This window comes from Cherax quadricarinatus, chromosome 7 (genome assembly GCF_038502225.1).
Source record: "Cherax quadricarinatus isolate ZL_2023a chromosome 7, ASM3850222v1, whole genome shotgun sequence".
Classification (NCBI taxonomy): domain Eukaryota; kingdom Metazoa; phylum Arthropoda; class Malacostraca; order Decapoda; family Parastacidae; genus Cherax; species Cherax quadricarinatus.
In genome coordinates, this window is record NC_091298.1 from 15,747,333 (window position 1) to 15,768,330 (window position 20,998).

A 20,998-nucleotide genomic window follows, 5' to 3' on the forward strand; every position below is an offset into this window, starting at 1 on the left:
AATGTATGCTTAATTGCGACCGCACTGGCTGGCTTATAAACACTGTCACCCACGGGGCAGCTGAGGTCACACGTGGGAAGCGTCCTGGACGAATCACGTAAGGCGAGTTTTTTATCGTGAGGCGAGGCAAAATTTTTGCGTTCAAATGCTTCATATGGCAGAATTAAGGTAACGCGATGCGTTCGTAAGGCGGGGGTCCACTGTATTTATAGATGGGGTTGTAAAAGAAGTAAATGTTAGGGTGTTAGGGAGAGGGGTGGGATTAAATTATGGGGAATAAAATACAAAATGGGAAGTGACACTGTTACTTTTTGCTGGTGATACTGTGCTTATGGGAGATTCTAAAGAAATATTGCAAAGGTTAGTGGACGAGTTTGGGAGTGTGTGTAAAAGTAGAAAGTTGAAAGTGAACATAGAAAAGAGTAAGGTGATGAAGGTATCAAATGATTTAGATAAAGAAAAATTGGATATCAAATTGGGGAGGAGGAGGAGTATGGAAGAAGTGAATGTTTTCAGATATTTGGGAGTTGACGTGTCAGCGGATGGATTCATGAAGGATGAGGTTAATCATAGAATTGATGAAGGAAAAAAGGCGAGTGGTGTGTTGAGGTATATGTGGAGACAAAAAACATTATCTGTGGAGGCAAAGAAGGGGCTGTATGAAAGTATAGTAGTACCAACACTCTTATATGGGTGTGAAGCTTGGGTTGTAAATGCTTCAGCAAGGAGGCAGTTGGAGGCAGTGGAGATGTCCTGTCTAAGGGCAATGTGTGGTGTAAATATTGTGCAGAAAATTCGGAGTGTGGAAATTAGGAGGTGTGGAGTTAATAAAAGTATTAGTCAGACGGCTGAAGAGGGGTTGTTGAGGTGGTTTGGTCATTTAGAGAGAATGGATCAAAGTAGAATGACATGGAGAGTGTATAAATCTGTAGGGGAAGGAAGGCGGGGTAGGGGTCGTCCTTGAAAAGGTTGGAGGGAGGGGTTAAAGGAGGTTTTGTAGGCGAGGGGCTTGGACTTTCAGCAAGCATGCGTGAGCGTGTTAGGAGTGAATGGAGACGAATGGTATTTGGGACCTGACGAGCTGTTGGAGTGTGAGCAGGGTAATATTTAGTGAAGGGATTCAGGGAAACCGGTTATTTTTATATAGCCGGACTTGAGTCCTGGAAATGGGAAGTTCAGTGCCTGCACTTTAACCCTTTGACTGTTTTCGATGTATAAATACGTCTTACGAGCCAATGTTTCTGACGTATATATACTCAATAATTCTAGCGGCTTCAAATCAAGCGGGAGAAAGCTGGTAGGCCCACATGTGAGAGAATGGGTCTGTGTGGTCAGTGTGCACCACATAAAAAAAATCCTGCAGCACACATTGCGTAATGAGAAAAAAAAAACTGATCGTTTTTTTAGAATAAAACGCCAACTTTGAGGTGTATTTTCGTATAGTATTTATCGTTGTATTCGCGTTTTCATGGTCTTAGGTGATAAAATGGAAAACATATTACAGAACTAGAGATGATTTTCATTACTTTGACGATGAAAACGACCTTGAAACTGAGCTCAAAGTAGCGGAAATGTTCGATTTTTACCAATGTTCAGGAGTAAATAAATCACACCACACGTCCAATACACGTCAACTGGGGAGTCTAATATTCTTTCACTAGTGCACTGATATTATTTATACCATTTTTACAATAATGCAGTAGTCTGCATAACAGTAAATTTTGTATTTTTTTGTATGAATAAAAAATCAAAATAGAAAGCAATAATAATATAAGAGGGGCCTAGAGATGTGACTAATGAACAGAGCATATGTTATTTTAGTGCCACGAATGTCTACCTTGTTTATTCTGGACCCTATTTTGAAATTGGCATCTTTTTTAGTTTGCGTGAAATTGGCCAAATTGCCAATTTCTGACCACCATATTGGGTAGTCTAAATTAGTAAATGGGAGGTTTCTTGTATTCAGCTGATAGATAAAATGGAGTTCTAAAGAAATAGCTATGAGTTTGGTCAACTGGAACAGTGGAATTGGCTGAAAATAGGGCTCAAAGTCGGCAAAATCGCCGATACGCATATGTCGCCGAGACAGCTAACTTCGCGGGAGCATAATTCCATGAGTTTTCGACCAAATTTCGAACTTTTGGTGTCATTACCATTGAGAAAAGATTCTCTATCATTTCATAAGAAAATTTTTTTTTTTTTTTTTTTTTTTTTTCAAAAATTGAGCGACATAGAATGACAGTTTCAGAGAGGGGCCTGAAACAGTCAAAGGGTTAAAGGAGGGGTTCGGGATATTGGCAGTTTGGAGGGATATGTTGTGTATCTTTATACGTATATGCTTCTAAACTGTTGTATTCTGAGCACCTCTGCAAAAACAGTGATTATGTGTGAGTGAGGTGAAAGTGTTGAATGATGATGAAAGTATTTTCTTTTTGGGGATTTTCTGTCTTTTTGGGTCACCCTGCCTCAGTGGGAGACAGCCAACTTGTTAAAAAAAAAAAAAACTTCTACTTGGCTTAAACCTGACCTAACTGCTGATTATATTTGACCTGGTCTCTTCCCTCATATGAATCATGGTTTTGTTTACTGTATTTCTTGTAACCTTAGTATCATAGTAGTGAACAAGGTCCCAGGACCCAAACGTTTGCACACGTCCTTTTTCATTTAATTATGACCTTGGTTCAGACCATTTCAAAATTGACTCTCTCTAACTCTTTGGCAAATGCCTTTACCATTTGGAGGACAGTACTTCATATGTATTTTATTTTTTTCTATGACAGACAACTTATTATCATGGTACTCAATTCATTATTTTTTACAAACATCAGCTACTATGTTTTTTAACATAACAAATTTTGTGTGCTTGTGAAACCTGTTACGTGAAACCTGTTACTAAAATTCACAAGGTTTCAAATTAATTTAACACAGAGGTGAGCCTATGAGCTGGAGCTCAGCTTCCACACTAAGTAAAATTGCAGTTTGAGTTATGTTATATATATATTTGCTATTTGTATTTGTTTTAATCAGGTAGTAGCATCAACAAGTGAAAATCCGATGGACCAACTTAACCGACTGTCTCAGTACCAACACCAGCAACTTCATCAGACACCTGCACGTTTCCCCAAGTGGTTTTCTCCAAATATTCTCAAGTTTTATCTTCTCATACATGATGTGACAGCTGGAGACTTAACCAAGTTAGTAATGTTCCAGATAACTTTTTTATGTAATACTTTATTAAATTTAGCATCACAGAAAAGTCATTAATACATAATTGACCTTTGCATAGATAGTATGCAGATAGATAGTAACCATGAAGAGAAGCACTACCATTTTGACATATTCAGAATGTGAAACAGGAACCCATTAAACAATTTCCAGTTGTAGACAAAAGATATACAATACCATCAAGCTAGAGGATTTGCAATTCACACAGAGTACTTAGTACATTACATATGGTGTATAAAGAAGACACAAGCAGCAGATGATATGTTCACTGGTGAGCACATATGTCTCTCTTTATACACTTGCAGGATTGATGGTTTATCCTTTTTGTTTCATGATCCATGTAAGATGACATGTAAATCTTTCAAATTTCTAATTGTATTCAGTGTGCACTTACCTTTAGATTCCTATGTATTTCTTAACAGTTCTTATTCCAGTATGACGGGGGGGTTCTTAACCTGAGGTCAAGGAATCGGGTAATTAGAAAGGGTTCACGGAGAATTAGATACACTGAATTTTATTTGTTTCCTGATTAGCCAGATAAAAGATGTAAGTTTTAGAATTATGGTAGCTTGCTTGAATGCTTTGATTAATAAGTGGCTTTGTTTTGATTGTAAAGTAGTAATTATATCCAATTGTAATCATGCTGACATCAGAGCCATAACCAGACGAACTAGAAGCCCATTCATTTTAACTTCCATATGCAGTGTGTTTTAAAGAAATAGATTTTCATTTTTTTTCCTAATTTCAGTGAATCCTTATGAATATAGGAGGCATTACAATTAGTAACATCCGAATTTTGGAAGCAATACCATAAAACAGTTTGTGCCCTTATAAAATTAAAAAAAAATTAAGAAAAGTCTTTTAATTAATTTTACATCCATAAATAATTTTTAATTAGGTAGTAGGTTGGTAAACAGCAACCATCCAGGGAGGTACTACCATCCTCCCAAGTGAGTATAAAACAAAAGCCTGTAATTGTTTACATGATGGTAGGATTGCTGGTGTCCTTTTTTTTTGTCTCGTAAACATGCAAGATTTCAGGTAAGTCTTTCTACTTCTACTTACACTTAGGTCACACTACACATACATGTACAAGTATATATATACACACCCCTCTGGGTTTTCTGCTATTTTCTTTCTAGTTCTTGTTCTTGTTTATTTCCTCCTATCTCCATGGGTAAGTGGAACAGAATTCTTCCTCCGTAAGCCATGCGTGTTGTAAGAGGCGACTAAAATGCCAGGAGCAAGAGGCTAGTAACCCCTTCTCCTGTATATATTACTAAATGTAAAAGGGGAAACTTACGTTTTTCCTTTTGGGCCACCCCGCCTCAGTGGGATACGGCCGGTGTGTTGAAAGAAAGAAAACATGCAAGATTTCAGGTACGTCTTTCTACTTCTGCTTACACTTAGGTCACACTACACATACATGTACAAGTATATATATACACACCCCTCTGGGTTTTCTGCTATTTTCTTTCTAGTTCTTGTTCTTGTTTATTTCCTCTTATCTCCATGGGGAAGCGGAACAGAATTCTTCCTCCGTAAGCCATGCGTGTTGTAAGAGGCGACTAAAATGCCGGGGGCAAGGGGCTAGTAACTCTTTCTCTTGTATAAATTACTAAATTTGAAAAGAGAAACTTTCGTTTTTCTTTTTGGGCCACCCTGCCTTGGTGGGATACGGCCAGTTTATTGAAAAAAAAAAATTTTTAAAGCATTTTGTAAGAAAGTAACATGTACATGAGAATTTTGGGGATTTCATAGGTACAAAATTAGCAAAAAACAAAGTTATGACGTGGTGTTTAACCCTTTGACTGTCGCGGCCGTATATATACGTTTGCGAGGTACCGTGTTTGACGTATATATACTCATAAATTCTAGCGGCTTCAAATCAGGCAGGAGAAAGCTAGTAGGCCCACATGTGAGAGAATGGGTCTGTGTGGTCAGTGTGCACCACATAAAAAAAATCCTGGAGCACGCAGTGCATAATGAGAAAAAAAAAACTCCGACCGTTTTTTTTAATTAAAATGCCGACTTTGTGGTCTATTTTCGTATAGTATTTGTGGTTGTATTCTCGTTTTCTTGGTCTCATTTGATAGAATGGAAACTATATTATAGAAATGGAGGTGATTTTGATTAATTTTACTATAAAAAGAACCTGGAAATGGAGCACAAAGTACAGGAAATGTTTGATTTTTGCCGATGTTCAAAAGTGAACAAATGATGTCATTGTCCAATAAATGTCCAAATAGCCATTCTAATACGCAGTCATGAATGGGTTGATGTAATTTTTACAATTATTACAGTATTGCAGTAGTCTGCATAACAGTAAATCTTCTATTTTTTGTTTGAATAAAATTTCAAAATAAAAAGCAAGAGTAATATCACAGGGGCCTGGAGACATGATTGATGAACAAAGAAAATGTTATTTTAGAGCCAGGAATATCTGCATTGTTCATTCTGGACCTTATTTTGAAATTGTCATATTTTTTAATTTTCGTGAAATTGGCCAAATTGCAAATTTCTGACCATGTTATTGGGTAGTTGAAATCGGTAAATGGGCAGTTTCTTGTACTCAATCGATAGAAAAAATAGAGTTCTGAAGAAATAGTTATGAGTTTGGTTGACTGGAATAACGGAATTAGCCGAAAATAGGGCTCAAAGTGGGCGAAATTGCCGATTTTTAAATATCGCCGAAGTCGCTAACTTCGCGAGAGCGTAATTCCGTCAGTTTTCCATCAAATTTCGTTTTTTTGGTGTCTTTACAATCGGGAAAAGATTCTCTATCATTTCATAAGAAAAAATAATATTTTTTTTTTTCGAATATTTTGCGACACCAGAAGCAACTTCAGGATTTGGCCCTTCGACAGTCAAAGGGTTAATCCTTTGAGGGCTTCGGCCGTACTAGTACGGCTTACGACCCAGGGTTTTTGACGTACCTGGAGTTTACCTGGAGAGAGTTCCGGGGGTCAACGCCCCCGCGGCCCGGTCTGTGACCAGGCCTCCTGGTGGATCAGAGCCTGATCAACCAGGCTGTTGCTGCTGGCTGCACGCAAACCAACGTACGAGCCACAGCCCTGCTGATCCGGAACTGACTTTAGGTGCTTGTCCAGTGCCAGCTTGAAGACTGCCAGGGGTCTGTTGGTAATCCCCCTTATGTGTGCTGGGAGGCAGTTGAACAGTCTCGGGCCCCTGACACTTATTGTATGGTCTCCTAACGTGCTAGTGACACCCCTGCTTTTCATTGGGGGGATGGTGCATCGTCTGCCAAGTCTTTTGCTTTCGTAGTGAGTGATTTTCGTGTGCAAGTTCGGTACTAGTCCCTCTAGGATTTTCCAGGTGTATATAATCATGTATTTCTCCCTCCTGCGTTCCAGGGAATACAGGTTTAGGAACCTCAAGCACTCCCAATAATTGAGGTGTTTTATCTCCGTTATGCGCGCCGTGAAAGTTCTCTGTACATTTTCTAGGTCGGCAATTTCACCTGCCTTGAAAGGTGCTGTTAGTGTGCAGCAATATTCCAGCCTAGATAGAACAAGTGACCTGAAGAGTGTCATCATGGGCTTGGCCTCCCTAGTTTTGAAGGTTCTCATTATCCATCCTGTCATTTTTCTAGCAGATGCGATTGATACAATGTTATGGTCCTTGAAGGTGAGATCCTCCGACATGATCACTCCCAGGTCTTTGACGTTGGTGTTTCGCTCTATTTTGTGGCCAGAATTTGTTTTGTACTCTGATGAAGATTTAATTTCCTCATGTTTACCATATCTGAGTAATTGAAATTTCTCATCGTTGAACTTCATATTGTTTTCTGCAGCCCACTGAAAGATTTGGTTGATGTCCGCCTGGAGCTTTGCAGTGTCTGCAATGGAAGACACTGTCATGCAGATTCGGGTGTCATCTGCAAAGGAAGACACGGTGCTGTGGCTGACATCCTTGTCTATGTCAGATATGAGGATGAGGAACAAGATAGGAGCGAGTACTGTGCCTTGTGGAACAGAGCTTTTCACCGTAGCTGCCTCGGACTTTACTCTGTTGACGACTACTCTCTGTGTTCTGTTAGTGAGGAAATTATAGATCCATCGACCGACTTTTCCTGTTATTCCTTTAGCACGCATTTTGTGCGCTATTACGCCATGGTCACACTTGTCGAAGGCTTTTGCAAAGTCTGTATATATTACATCTGCATTCTTTTTGTCTTCTAGTGCATTTAGGACCTTGTCGTAGTGATCCAATAGTTGAGACAGACAGGAGCGGCCTGTTCTAAACCCATGTTGCCCTGGGTTGTGTAACTGATGGGTTTCTAGATGGGTGGTGATCTTGCTTCTTAGGACCCTTTCAAAGATTTTTATGATATGAGATGTTAGTGCTATTGGTCTGTAGTTCTTTGCTGTTGCTTTACTGCCCCCTTTGTGGAGTGGGGCTATGTCTGTTGTTTTTAGTAACTGTGGGATGACCCCCGTGTCCATGCTCCCTCTCCATAGGATGGAAAAGGCTCGTGATAGGGGCTTCTTGCAGTTCTTGATGAACACAGAGTTCCATGAGTCTGGCCCTGGGGCAGAGTGCATGGGCATGTCATTTATCGCCTGTTCGAAGTCATTTGGCGTCAGGATAACATCGGATAGGCTTGTGTTAATCAAATTTTGTGGCTCTCTCATAAAAAATTCATTTTGATCTTCGACTCTCAGTCCGGTTAGCGGCTTGCTAAAAACTGAGTCATATTGGGACTTGAGTAGCTCACTCATTTCCTTGCTGTCATCTGTGTAGGACCCATCTTGTTTAAGTAGGGGCCCAATACTGGACGTTGTTCTCGATTTTGATTTGGCATAGGAGAAGAAATACTTTGGGTTTCTTTCGATTTCATTTATGGCTTTTAGTTCTTCCCGCGATTCCTGACTCCTAAAGGATTCTTTTAGCTTAAGTTGGATGCTTGCTATTTCTCTGACCAGTGTCTCCCTACGCATTTCAGATATATTGACCTCTTTTAGCCGTTCTGTTATTCTTTTCCGTCGCCTGTAAAGGGAGCGCCTGTCTCTTTCTGTTTTACATCTACTCCTCCTTTTTCTTAGAGGAATAAGCCTTGTGCATACATCGAGTGCCACCGAGTTAATCTGTTCTAGGCATAAGTTGGGGTCTGTGTTGCTTAGTATATCTTCCCAGCTTATATCAGTTAGGACTTGGTTTACTTGGTCCCACTTTATGTTTTTGTTATTGAAGTTGAATTTGGTGAAGGCTCCCTCGTGACTAATCTCATTATGTCGGTCTGGGGCTCCGCGCATACATGACTGAACCTCAATTATGTTGTGATCTGAGTATATTGTTTTTGATATGGTGACATTTCTTATCAGATCATCATTGTTAGTGAAGATGAGGTCTAGTGTATTCTCCAGTCTAGTAGGCTCTATTATTTGCTGATTTAAATTGAATTTTGTGCAGAGATTTAAAAGCTCGCGTGAGTGTGAGTTTTCATCAGAGCTGCCTCCTGGTGTTATTACTGCAACAATATTATTTGCTATATTCCTCCATTTTAGGTGCCTTAAGTTGAAATCCCCCAGGAGCAAGATGTTGGGTGCAGGAGCTGGAAGGTTTTCCAGACAGTGGTCAATTTTTAACAGCTGTTCCTGGAATTGCTGGGATGTTGCATCCGGAGGCTTGTAGACTACCACAATGACTAGGTTTTGGTTCTCGACCTTTACTGCTAAAACTTCCACTACATCATTTGAGGCATTTAGCAGTTCTGTGCAAACAAGTGACTCTGCAATGTACAGGCCAACCCCCCCCTTTTGCCTGTTCACTCTGTCACATCTGTATAGGTTGTAACCTGGGATCCATATTTCGTTGTCCAAGTGATCCTTTATGTGGGTCTCAGTGAAAGCCGCGAACATTGCCTTTGCCTCTGCAAGCAGTCCACGGATGAAAGGTATTTTGTTGTTTGTTGCTGGCTTTAGACCCTGTATATTTGCAAAGAAGAATGTTATCGGACTGGTGGTATTGTTGGTACTGGGGGGGGATTTTTTTTCCGGGATTAGTATCTGTATCTGTTGGTTTGGAGTGGAGGCCATCGACTGTGGTTCCACTCCAGGAATGACTGGATTTGGTGTACGATTTCTGCCATTTCCTGCCAGTTTTTTTTTCCTTCCTGGCACTAAAAAACCTCTCCCTCTTGAGTGGCTGTGGCTACCCAGGTTTTCCCATGGCCTGGATGTTTTGTATCTTTTTGTCCCCTTTAGATGGTATGCCTGGCAATTTAAGTTATAGCACAGTCTTTCCTGTACTGAAGAGGTACACAGTTCAGGGTGAAAAAGCTTACAGGAAGGGAGTTTGCATTTTCCTGTTGTTATATGGGCATGGCATTTTCTAGGGTGGTCATAGTTGCACGTCCCATCTGTTTTTCCAGATTTCCCATGCCAGCAGATACCAAGTGCATAGTATGTGCACAGGCTTGGTTTCCGTTTGCCTTGGGTTTCTGTGACTGTATTCCCTGTTGGTGCATGTTTCCCTGTCTTACTTCTATCTTCCCTAGCACCAACAATGGAGCTCCCACCAGTTGTTTTTGGTAATATATCCTCACTATTGCTAGTGGAGTCCTCTTGTTTGCTATTTCCTGCGGTATTTCTAGTTTGCAATATTGGTTTTATCTTATCTTTGACTACACTTGTTTCCCTACTATGGCTCCTGTCCCCTATGAGGTCATTTATATGTATTCCTTCCTGCGTATAATTCCCGACTACCTGGACAAAATCTCCAGCTTCACCATTACTGTTTCCCAGGACAGCATCTCCAGCTTCCCCATTACTGTCTCCCAGGACAGCATCTCCAGCTTCACCATTACTGTCTCCCAGGACAGCACCTCCAGCTTCACCATTACTGTCTCCCAGGACAGCACTATCAGTCCCCCATTTACTGACTACCAGGACATCATCTCCAGCCTTACAGTTTCTGACTACATGGCCAGTATCAAGGGCAGTACCATTCACCCCAGACTTTTTATGTTCCCATCTGTTGTAGAAAGCTTCCAGGTTTTCTATGAAAGCAGCTTTGATGTTGACCTCTTTTAATACCCTTGTGATTTTAGTCCACAGATTTATCTCATTTGGGCATACCCAAAAACACTTCCCTGTTTTAATACTGCTTGTAGCTAGTTCTTGGATATCTGCACAAGGGGCGTGACACCAATTTCCACAAAAATGACAATTTATGCATGTGGAAGCCCGTTTGTTTGACTGACCACAGACTACACACAGCTTCATAATGATTTGAATGGTTGATTTACTGCAATTCTACTAGCAACCTCTTGAATAATCTATTAATAACCTGCTAGGTAGTGCACAACGAAACCGTTTGAAACCAGTCCAGGGTTCGGACCAGTCAAGGGTTCGGACCAGTCAAGGGTTCGGACCAGTCAAGGGTTCGGACCAGTCAAGGGTTCGGACCAGTCAAGGGTTCGGACCAGTCTGTCTGATCTGATCAGTGGGTCATTTATTTAAACCATACTGGTCGGTGATTTGAGCTAACACATGAAGGATCTACTGGAAATTATCTACCCGAGTAATATGTGATTTGATTGATACAAAAGTATAACTTGCGTGTTGAAGAGCCGGTGACTGCTGGCACTCCTAAATTCTAGCGCCCTCAAATCTAGTGGGAGAAAGCTGGTAGGCATACATATGAAAGAATGGGTCTATGTGGTCAGTGTGCGCAGTATAAAAAAAATCCTGCAGCACACAGTGCGTAATGAGAAAAAAAAAAAACTTTGACCATGTTTTTGGAATAAAACAGCGACTTTGCACTGTATTTTCGTATGGTATTTATTGTTGTATTCTAGTTTTCGTGGTCTCATTTTATAGAATGGAAGACATATTACAGAAATTATGATGATTTTGACTGGTTTTAAAATGAAAAGTACCTTGAAATTGAGTTCAAAGTAGCAGAAATGTTCGATTTTTACCAAAGTTCAAAAGTAAACAAATCATGCCAAGCGTCCAATACACATCAACTGGTGAGTCTGATATTCTTTCACAAGTGCGCTGATGTTATTTATACCATTTCTACACTAATGCAGCAGTCTGCATAACAGTAAATCTTCTATTTTTTGTAAGAATAAAAATTGAAAGTGGAAAGCCAAAGAAATATAAGAGGGGCCTGGGGATGTGACTAACGAACAGAGGAAATGTTATTTTAGTGCCAGGAATGTCTTTCTTGTTTATTCTGGACTCTATTTGGAAATTGGCATCTTTTGAAATTTGTGTGAAATTGGCAAAATTGCTAAATTCTGACCACTGTATTGGATAGTTGAAATCAGTAAATGGGTGGTTTCTTGTACTCATTCAATAGAAAAAATTGAGTTCTAGAGAAATAGTTATGATTTTTGTCGACTAGTACACTGGAATTGGCTGAAAATAGGGCTCAAAGTGGGCAAAATCGCCGGTGCATAAACATCGTCGAGACCGCTAACTTTGCGAGAGCATAATTCCGTAAGTTTTCCATCAAATTTCATACTTTTGGTGTCATTATGATCGGGAAAAGATTCTATATCTTTTCATAAGAAAAAATAATATTTTTTTTTTTAAATTTGGCCGACCCTGAGAATAAGTCTCGGAGAGGGCCTGTCGACCCTCAAAGGGTTAACCAATACGTGTTTTCTTTCTTTCTTTTTGTAATGATAAGTCTTACTTCTGTGATATTTCTTTCCAGTTTAAAAGATAGCGGCCTGGTCAAAGACCTGGCTGTGGGGGTGACGATTAGGGTATGTCAAAGTAACAGTTTTCTTATCAGTCAAAAATGAGCATTAGTATCAATTGGTATCAGCTAATTTTGATGTTATCAGTAACGGCTTATATTGATTGCATCAGTATCACCCTAAAGTTGAACATTGGTATCAGCAAAGGCAAAAATTTTGTTATGAACCCTTCATTAATGATAACCCCTGTAACAGCAAACAAAAGTGCATATTGTTCTTTTAGGTGAATGAATAGGTACAGTAGTGTTGAAATTTGTAGGTAACTTTCACCAAAGTTTACTGCTTTCAATTGGGAAGGTAAATATTTGTGCACAGTACAGAATGTACACTTCTTCTTTGTTTCAACACACCGGCCGTATCCCACCAAGGCAGGGTGGCCCAAAAAGAAAAACAAAAGTTTCTCTTTTAAATTTAGTAATTTATACGGGAGAAGGGGTTACTAGCCCCTTGCTCCCAGCATTTTAGTCGCCTCTTACAACATGCATGGCTTACGGAGGAAGAATTCTGTTCCACTTCCCCATGGAGATAAGAGGAAATAAACAAGAACAAGAACTAGAAAGAAAATAGAAGAATACCCAGAGGGGTGTGTATATATATGCTTGTACATGTATGTGTAGTGTGATCTAAGTGCAAGTAGAAGTAGCAAGACATGAAATCTTGCATGTTTATGAGACAGACAAAAGACACCAGCAATCCTACCATCATGTAAAACAATTACAGGTTTTCGTTGTACATTCACTTGGCAGGATGGTAGTACCTCCCTGGGCAGTTGCTGTTTACCAACCTACTACCTAGGAGAATGTACACAATGAAATAAATTCTAGTCATAATTTATTAGACCAGAAAGAAATAGTAGACTTCCCCCCCAACACTAAGTATAGAATATTATTATGTGGGTCAAGGAATTTAAATGCTCTTAGAAAGGATCTATAGCTAGAATACAAACATTGGATTCAGGAAGTATTTTAATTTTTAATGTGTTTCTTGAAATGGGGAATGGCAAGCTACCAGACAAAAACATTAAATTATGAATTTTGTAGGCATCTGGTGGCCAAGAAGACTTCTCTCTGGATGACACTGCTACATTCTACACCTCTTAAGTGAAAATCTGGTGATATTGAACAGATGGATTTAGCTATATGTAGGTATTGCAGAATAAGACTCCAGGAAGTGGAAAAAGTTCAAAGTCCTTATAAAGATTTGTTTAAACACACTCAGTAAGCACAGTACTATACAGCCTCTCCTCGCCTAATGACGGAGTTTCGTTCCTAAGACCACGTTGTTAAATGAATTCATCGCTAATGAGGCGCATATTAGAATGGTAGTGAGTTTGTGTCATCCATCTTTGATATTGTTTTAATGTTGCCTATGCACCATTTATAACATTTCTGGTATATTTTTAAATGTTTATACAGTAATGTACTGTATATTGAAATAAACAGAATACTGTAGAGGAAATCAGCTCTAATATACATTATTTAGGTATGAATACTGGTCAGAGAGCCCGTCATACATTTGAGACATCATTAAACGAGTACATTGCTAAGTGAGGAGAGGCTGTTTTGGTAAACTGCCAGTCACTAGCATGGTGCTTTCCTTGGCTGGATCACTAAAATTAAGTGATGGAGTTTGTGACCAGGGGAAGGAGCATCTCTTATTTAGATGTGGCACTCTTTCACAGAATGCTTGCTTGCTTTAAGAATCTAACATCTCTGTAAACTATCATCCTGCCATCTCCCACTGAGGTATGGTTACCTGAAAAAGAAACATTTTCATCATTTACATTATCAGTCTTGCCAGAGGTGCACAGATACAACAGTTCAGGTCCCAAAAACCATTTGTCTTCACTTCTATCAAACATACTCACATATGCCTTCTGGATGTCCAAGCCCCATGCACACAAAACCTCCTTTACCTTCCCTCCTCCATCCTTTCCTTGGATGACCTCTACCCCGCCTTTCCTTCACTACAGATTTATATACCCTCCAAGTCATTCAATTTTCCTCCATCATCTCTATATGACCAAACCACCACAACAACCCCTCCTCAACCCTCTGGATAATACTTTTAGTAACTCTGCACCACCACCTAATCACCAAACTACAAATTCTTTGCATAATATTTACACCACATATTGCCCTCAGACACATCACCTCCACTGCCTCCAACCTCCTCCTCACTGTAACATTCACAACCCAAGCTCACACCCATATAAGTGTGTTGGTGCCACTCTACTCTCATACATTTTCCTCTTTGCTTACATGGATTTGTGAATATGACTAACATTCTCATACCATGTTGTGCAGTTCTATTATGTATTGAGTTTATTATGCAGTTCTGTATATTATTCACTTTACTATAAGGAACTGGTAATATAACTCTTAAATTCTGCAGATCAGAACAAGTATTTGAACAGATGACTAGCATGTATGGAAGCAGCAATTGTCACATGTTACAAATCAACTCTCGTCACATTGGCCAAACTGATGTTCACCTACCAGACCCCTGGAGTCAGTTCCTCATTCAGAGAGCGTCCTGTGATCCGTAAGTATTGTCCTTATTTTCTGTGTATTCACTTTTAATAACAGGGCTACTGTTTGTAATTTTTTTAATGCACTGGCCCCCTCCCACCAAGGCAAGGTGATCTAAAATGAAAAACAAAAGTTTTTCTTTTTACATTTACTAAAAATATTTGTAATATGAAAGTTAGTCTTCTTAAACACCGATGAATCTGATGGAATAGTATTCTTCATTCATATTTTACTTAAAACTTTTTCTGGTGTTGTATTAAATGCTGCTTTCACTTATACTGATATGATTTTTCTCAGTTTTCAGGCTAATCAGTCAGCCCTACTTAGAGTAGGTTTTACACTTTATTTCCAATATGCTTTTGCTAACCATCACAGTAGCTCATATCTGGTGTCCTTGATGGTGAAGGAAACTTATGGCTTGTTACACAGTCTCATTTTTGTCTGATGTTAATAGTATGTAACATCGATTAAATATTGCATATAGCACACCAACTGTCTCCCACCAAGGTAGGGTGACCCCAAAAAAAATAGGAAAAACACTTCATAAAGTTTTTCTTTTTACATTTAGTAATTTATACAGAAGCCATGCTGTTGGTGCCACTCACACACAGACCAACATATGCACCACAGCCATGCTGATCATGAAGTGACTTAAGGAACTTGCCTAGTTCCCTCTTGAAAACAGATAGGGTTTTATTGGTAATTTTCCCTTCAACATGAAGAATGGGAGTTGAAGTGTCTGTCTCCTTGCACTTAATACGTTTTGTGTTGAATATTAAAATGGTATAAAATACCGACAGGTTGTTAGGTAAGACACACATGCAGCAGTTAGGTATCTTTATTTTGAAATGTTTCGCTTACACAGTAGGCTTCTTCAGCCGAGTACAGAAAAGTTGGTAGAAGCAGAAGGGATGTGAAGACGATGTAATCAGTACAATCACCCTTGATGACATAGTTTTGAGGTGTTCAGCCCCTCAGCCTGGAGAAGAGTATATGTTTCATAGTCTAAAACAATGTGAAGTTGAAGTGACTGTATGGAGCCTTATATACTGTCAGGAGGTGAGATGTACACCACTAGTAGAAGAAAGCATGTAATCATTGAGAGGTCACGTTCCTCTCAAATCCAACCTTTCTCATTCATAGAAGTTGTCTAAAGTGTTTTCTGTTCTGTACCAAGATACCATTGTGGTGCAGTGTCTGACAGAGTGAATATTAAAATGGTTTTGTGTTAGTGTACTGATCAGAGCTTTCCCCTCTTTCACATGAAGTAACTTCAGTCTGTAGGTTTGGGACCAATTCCCAAAGAATTTTCCAGGTGTGGATTATAATGCATCTTCCTCACCTATGTTTGAGTGACTTGAAGCATTTTCAGTAGTTCAGGTACTTGACTGAATTTATACAAGCAATAAAGGTTCTTTGTATGCACTCCAGCACTGCAGTTTTACCTGTCATTAAGAGGGCCATTAGTATAAAGCACTAATCCAGTCTGGAGAGAGCAAGAGATTTAAGGAGTATCACCATTGTATGAATCTTAGTTCTGGCTTCGTCTCTATAGATGCCTTCCTCTCCCACTACACTGCAAAATGCTCCAAACTTCAGAACACCCATGACTTAACCTGATTCCTCCTTTTTTCTGCTTCTCCCTCTTCCCCTTTTCTCTTTCCTTTTTTCTCTTCTGGGTTGTCTTTCTTTCTTCTGTCTTGTGTTTCTGTTCTTTCATTATTTTATTATTATTTTATTTCCCCTCCCCCCCAACCTCTGTGTTCTTGCTCTCCCTCTGGGCACCTAGCTTCCTTGCAGTGCTTCCTTTTCTTTGTATTTGACTGGCTCCTCCTCCTTACTTCCCCATTACTACTTCCTTCCATCTCCACTACTACTACTACTGCTGCCTCCACCACCACCGCCACCACCACCACCGCCACCACCGCCTCCTCCGCCTCCTCCGCCTCCTCTGCCTCCTCCTCCTCCTCCTCCTCCTCCTCCTTTCCCATATATACCCATCCTGTTCTATTTCTCCTTAGTGTGACTTTGTAAATGGTCCAAGTCGGACTGAAAAGTCGTCGTAAGCTCCTCTCTTCTATGTGCAGGTTATTTGTGTACTCTTTCCTATGTTCACTTTTAATACCAACCTCTGCAACTTCTCTTCAGAATCTCCCAAAAGCACAGTGTCATCAGCAAAAAGCAGCTGGGACAACTCTCATTTTGTGTTACATTCTTTATCTTTTAATCCCACACCTCTTACCAACACTCAAGCTTTCACTTCTCTTACAACCCCATATATAAATATATTGAACAACTATGGTGACATCATGCATCCTTGTCTAAGGCCTATTTTTACTGGGAAATAATCTCCCTCTCTCCTACATGCTCTAACTTGAGCCTCACTATCCTCATAAAAACTCTTCACTGCTTTCTGTAGCCTACCATCTATTCCAGACATTTGTAACATCTGCCACATTGCCTCCCTATCCACCCTATCATATGCCTTTTCAAAATCTATAAATGCAACAAAGACCTCTTGACCCTTATCTAAATACTAGTAGTACATGTACGTAGTAAGTTTGACAGTGTTGTCCCGGCCTGGATCTTTTGCAGATAGTGACCTGGAAATCTAAATACTGTTCACCTATATGTTTCACTGTAAACACTTTTTCTACACACCCTATACCCTTCTTAAAGCCTCCTTGTTTATCTGTGATCCTGCTCTCCATCCTACTCTTAATTCTTTCAATAATAACTCTACCATACACACTTGTCCCCTTTACCTTTATACAAAGGAACTATGCATGCTCTCTACCAAGCCCTAGGTACCTTCCCCTCTTCTATACGTTTATTAACCCTTTGAGGGTCGACAGGCCCTCTCCGAAACTCGTTCTCAGGGTCGGCCAAATTTAAAAAAAAAAAAATTATTTTCTCTTATGAAAAGATAGAGAATCTTTTCCCGATCATAAAGACACCAAAAGTTTGAAATTTGATAGAAAACTTACGGAATTATGCTCTCGCAAAGTTAGCGGTCTCGGCGATGTTTACGCATCGGCGATTTTGCCCACTTTGAGCCCCATTTTCGGCCAATTTCACTGTACTAGTCGACAAAAAACATGAATATTTCGCTAGAACTCCATTTTTTCTATCGAATGGGTGCAGGAAACCACTCATTTATGAAATTCAACTATCCAGTACAGTGGTCAGAATTTAGCAATTTTGCCAATTTCACACAAATTTCAAAAGATGCCAATTTCCGAATAGGGTCCAGAATAAACAAGAAAGACATTCCTGGCACTAAAATGACATTTCCTCTAGTCATTAGTCATGTCTCAAGGCCCCTCTTATATTCTTTTGCTTTCCACTTTGAATTTTTATTTTCACAAAAAATATAAGATTTACTGTTATGCAGACAACTGCATTAGTGTAAAAAATGGTATAAATATTATTGGTGCACTTGTGAAAGAATATTAGACTCACCAGTTGACGTGTATTGCACGCTTGGCACGATTTGTTTACTTTTGAAGTTTGGTAAAAATCGAACATTTCTGCTACTTTGAGCTCAATTTCAAGGCACCTTTCTTTGTAAAACCAGTCAAAATCATCTCAATTTCTGTAATATGTCTTCCATTCTATAAAATGAGACCAAGAAAACTAGAATACAACAATAAATACCATACGAAAATACACTGCAAATTCGCTGATTTATTAAAAAAAATGGTCAAAGTTTTTTTTTTCTCATTATGCACTGTGTGCTGCAGGATTTTTTTTAGACTGTGCACACTGACCACATAGACCCATTCTTTCATATGAAAGCCTACCAGCTTTCTCCCACTAGATTTGAGGCCGCTAGAATTTATGAGTACTAGTACGTCAAAAACCCCTACGCGTAAGACGTACTAGTACGACGAAAACCCTCAAAGGGTTAAATAAAAGAACCAGCCATTCCAAAACTATATCCCACCTACTTTTAACATTTCTGTTCTTATCCTATCAATTCCAGCTGCTTCACCCCATTTCATTCTACCCACTGCCTCGATCACTTCCCCCACACTCACACCAGCCCCTTCCTCACTCCTACAAGATGTTATACCTCCCTGCCCAGTGCATGTAATCACAGTTGCCCTATCTTCATCAACATTTAATGGCTCCTCAAAATATTCCCTCCATCTTCCCAGTACCTCTAACTCTCCATCTAATAGCTCTCCTCGCTTATTTTTAACTGTCAGATCCATTCTTTCCCTAGGCTTTCTCAACTTATTAATCTCACTCCAAAACTTTTTCTTATTCTGAACAAAATTTGTTGATAGCAACTCACCCACTCTTTCATTTGCTCTCCTTTTTATATTTGTTCACCACTCTCTTAATTAAACTCTCTCTCTCTCCATATACTCCTCCCTCCTTGTATCACTTCTGCTTTGCAAAACCTCTCACATGCTAACTTTTTCTCTTGCATTTCTTTCATATCCTTTTATAATGGCATGGATATTAAATCTATGGAGGTTTACAAACAAATTTGCCAATCTCTTAAAAAATTTTACAGGTAGTTACTGAGATATACGTACAGAATATGAATATGTTACGGACTTGTATTACAGTTTTATTAACCACTTGTGTTTGATACCAGATTAAATTGGTGATCTATTAACACTAACAGCCTTTATTATAGGTTATTTTTGCATAGTTTTTACTCTGCTGAATCAGTTGCTTAATTATATAAAATGCATTTGCAGCAGTGGCGGTAGCAGTTCCGAGGCCAGCAGTGGAACAGGGACTCCTCGTGAGGATGTGAGTGGTCTTCCATCACGAGTTACTGAAGGTGATACTACAGATTGTTGTGAATCAATACATCCTCTTTCTCCTACAGTACCTCCAGTGGATGAAAAAAATGGGACTTTTGACATCATGCCTGGAGTAGAAATATCAGCTGATGTACCTGTGATGGTGAATAGACCTAGTTTACCTGCTGGTACAGTTCAACATCATGGTGGCTGTTTAACTTCTTCTGATGTTGACCGTATACGTATTTTTGTTCATGAATTTTGTGTAAGATCATTAATTCCTCACGTGGAGAGACAGATAAGGTACTTGAATGAGGTAGTGACAAATAGATCGCGATCAAAATCTCTGTTGAGTGCCACACGACGTTGGCTTGTTGGGAACAAGAGTCCTGGCAGTGCCACTAATTCTGTCATATACAGTCCTGAAGCCACTGAACTTCAGACAAGAAGGCTTGCAGATTTATGTTTCATGTTTGGACTTTATGAACTAGCATATAGTTTCTATCACACAGCAAAAAATGACTTCAAGAGTGATCAGGCTTGGCTATATTTTGCTGGTGCACAGGAAATGGCTGCACTTGCTGCTTTTATGCAGAACAGCTCAGATTATCCCAAGCGCTACTTGGAAAACAGTTTGCAGACCTACCTCAATGTTTGTAAGGTAAGCTCAGTTCTTTTTACTTTTATGTAATGTTAAGTCTGTCATACACACATGCACCCTTTTTACCTCTTCATTCCACAAGGCATTCCTGTTTGCTCCTACACACACCCTCGTATAACATCTGTTGCAAACACTAGCACTGTATTCTTAAATCCTCTCTCTGCCTTCTTGACTATGCCATATCCCTCAAGGAAGGTGCCTTGATGCTTGTGAAGGGCTATGGATCCAAAGAATTGTGGCTTGGACTGAGCTTGATTAGCTTACATTCTGCAGTTTTGCTGTATGTATGACCTTGCATGTCTAGCACTTCCCCACAGATATAGTAATAATAATAATTGGTAGTGGACTTGTCATTAGATGGTCGTATGAGAGATGAAGTGAACCATAGAGTTTACAAAGGTAAAAATGCTGGGTTGGTGCATTGAGGCATCTGTGGAGAAAAAAGAACTTTATCTATAGAGGCAAAAAGGAAAATGTACCAAAGTATAATGGTACCAACATTGTTGTATGGGTGTGAAGCCTAGGTTTTAAACATTTCAGTGAGAAGGAGGCTGGAGGTAGTGGAGATGTCATGTTTGAGGACAATGTGTGGTGTGAATATTAAGCATAGAATTTGGAATTTGAAGATTAAGTGGAGGGATGGGGGTTACCAAAAAGTATTATTACGAAGGCTGAGGAGTGGTTGTTGAGAGGACTGAGAAAGACAGGATGACTAGGAGGGCATATAAATCTGGGATGGTGGGAAGGAGAGGTAAAAGTCATCCTAGGAAAGGTTGGGGGATTACCAGTAGACTCCTGATTGTCTTCAAGAAGGAACTGGACAAGTTTTTTGAGTCAATGTGTGTTCAGCTGGACTGGGTGCTTATGTTGAACTTTTTGTGGTTAGCACCAACAGACTGGTTGAACATGCCATCCACTGGAAGGCCTGGTAAGGGACTTCGGGTAAGGCTTCCAGGGACTGACACACTGGAATCAAGAAAAATTTGTTTGTCATAAAGATGACACTAGCAACAAGTGTGCAGTACTCTGCAATACTTATAACCACCTGATGAACTTCTTTGGTGCAGACTGATATAAGCAA

The 20,998-nt window shown here is 39.6% G+C and overlaps 1 protein-coding gene across 2 annotated transcripts in view; it reads left to right on the forward strand.

Moving 5' to 3' along the window:
* The window catches only part of l(3)76BDm (trafficking protein particle complex subunit 8 homolog l(3)76BDm), a 75,337-nt gene that overhangs the window by 17,215 nt on the left and 37,124 nt on the right, over nucleotides 1-20,998 (forward strand). For both annotated transcript variants that reach the window (XM_070082330.1, XM_070082331.1), the window contains exons 4-6: nucleotides 3,028-3,194; nucleotides 14,357-14,506; nucleotides 19,209-19,917. In XM_070082330.1, the coding sequence (XP_069938431.1) occupies nucleotides 3,028-3,194; nucleotides 14,357-14,506; nucleotides 19,209-19,917 (1,026 nt within the window). The remainder of the gene's footprint in view (nucleotides 1-3,027; nucleotides 3,195-14,356; nucleotides 14,507-19,208; nucleotides 19,918-20,998) is intronic.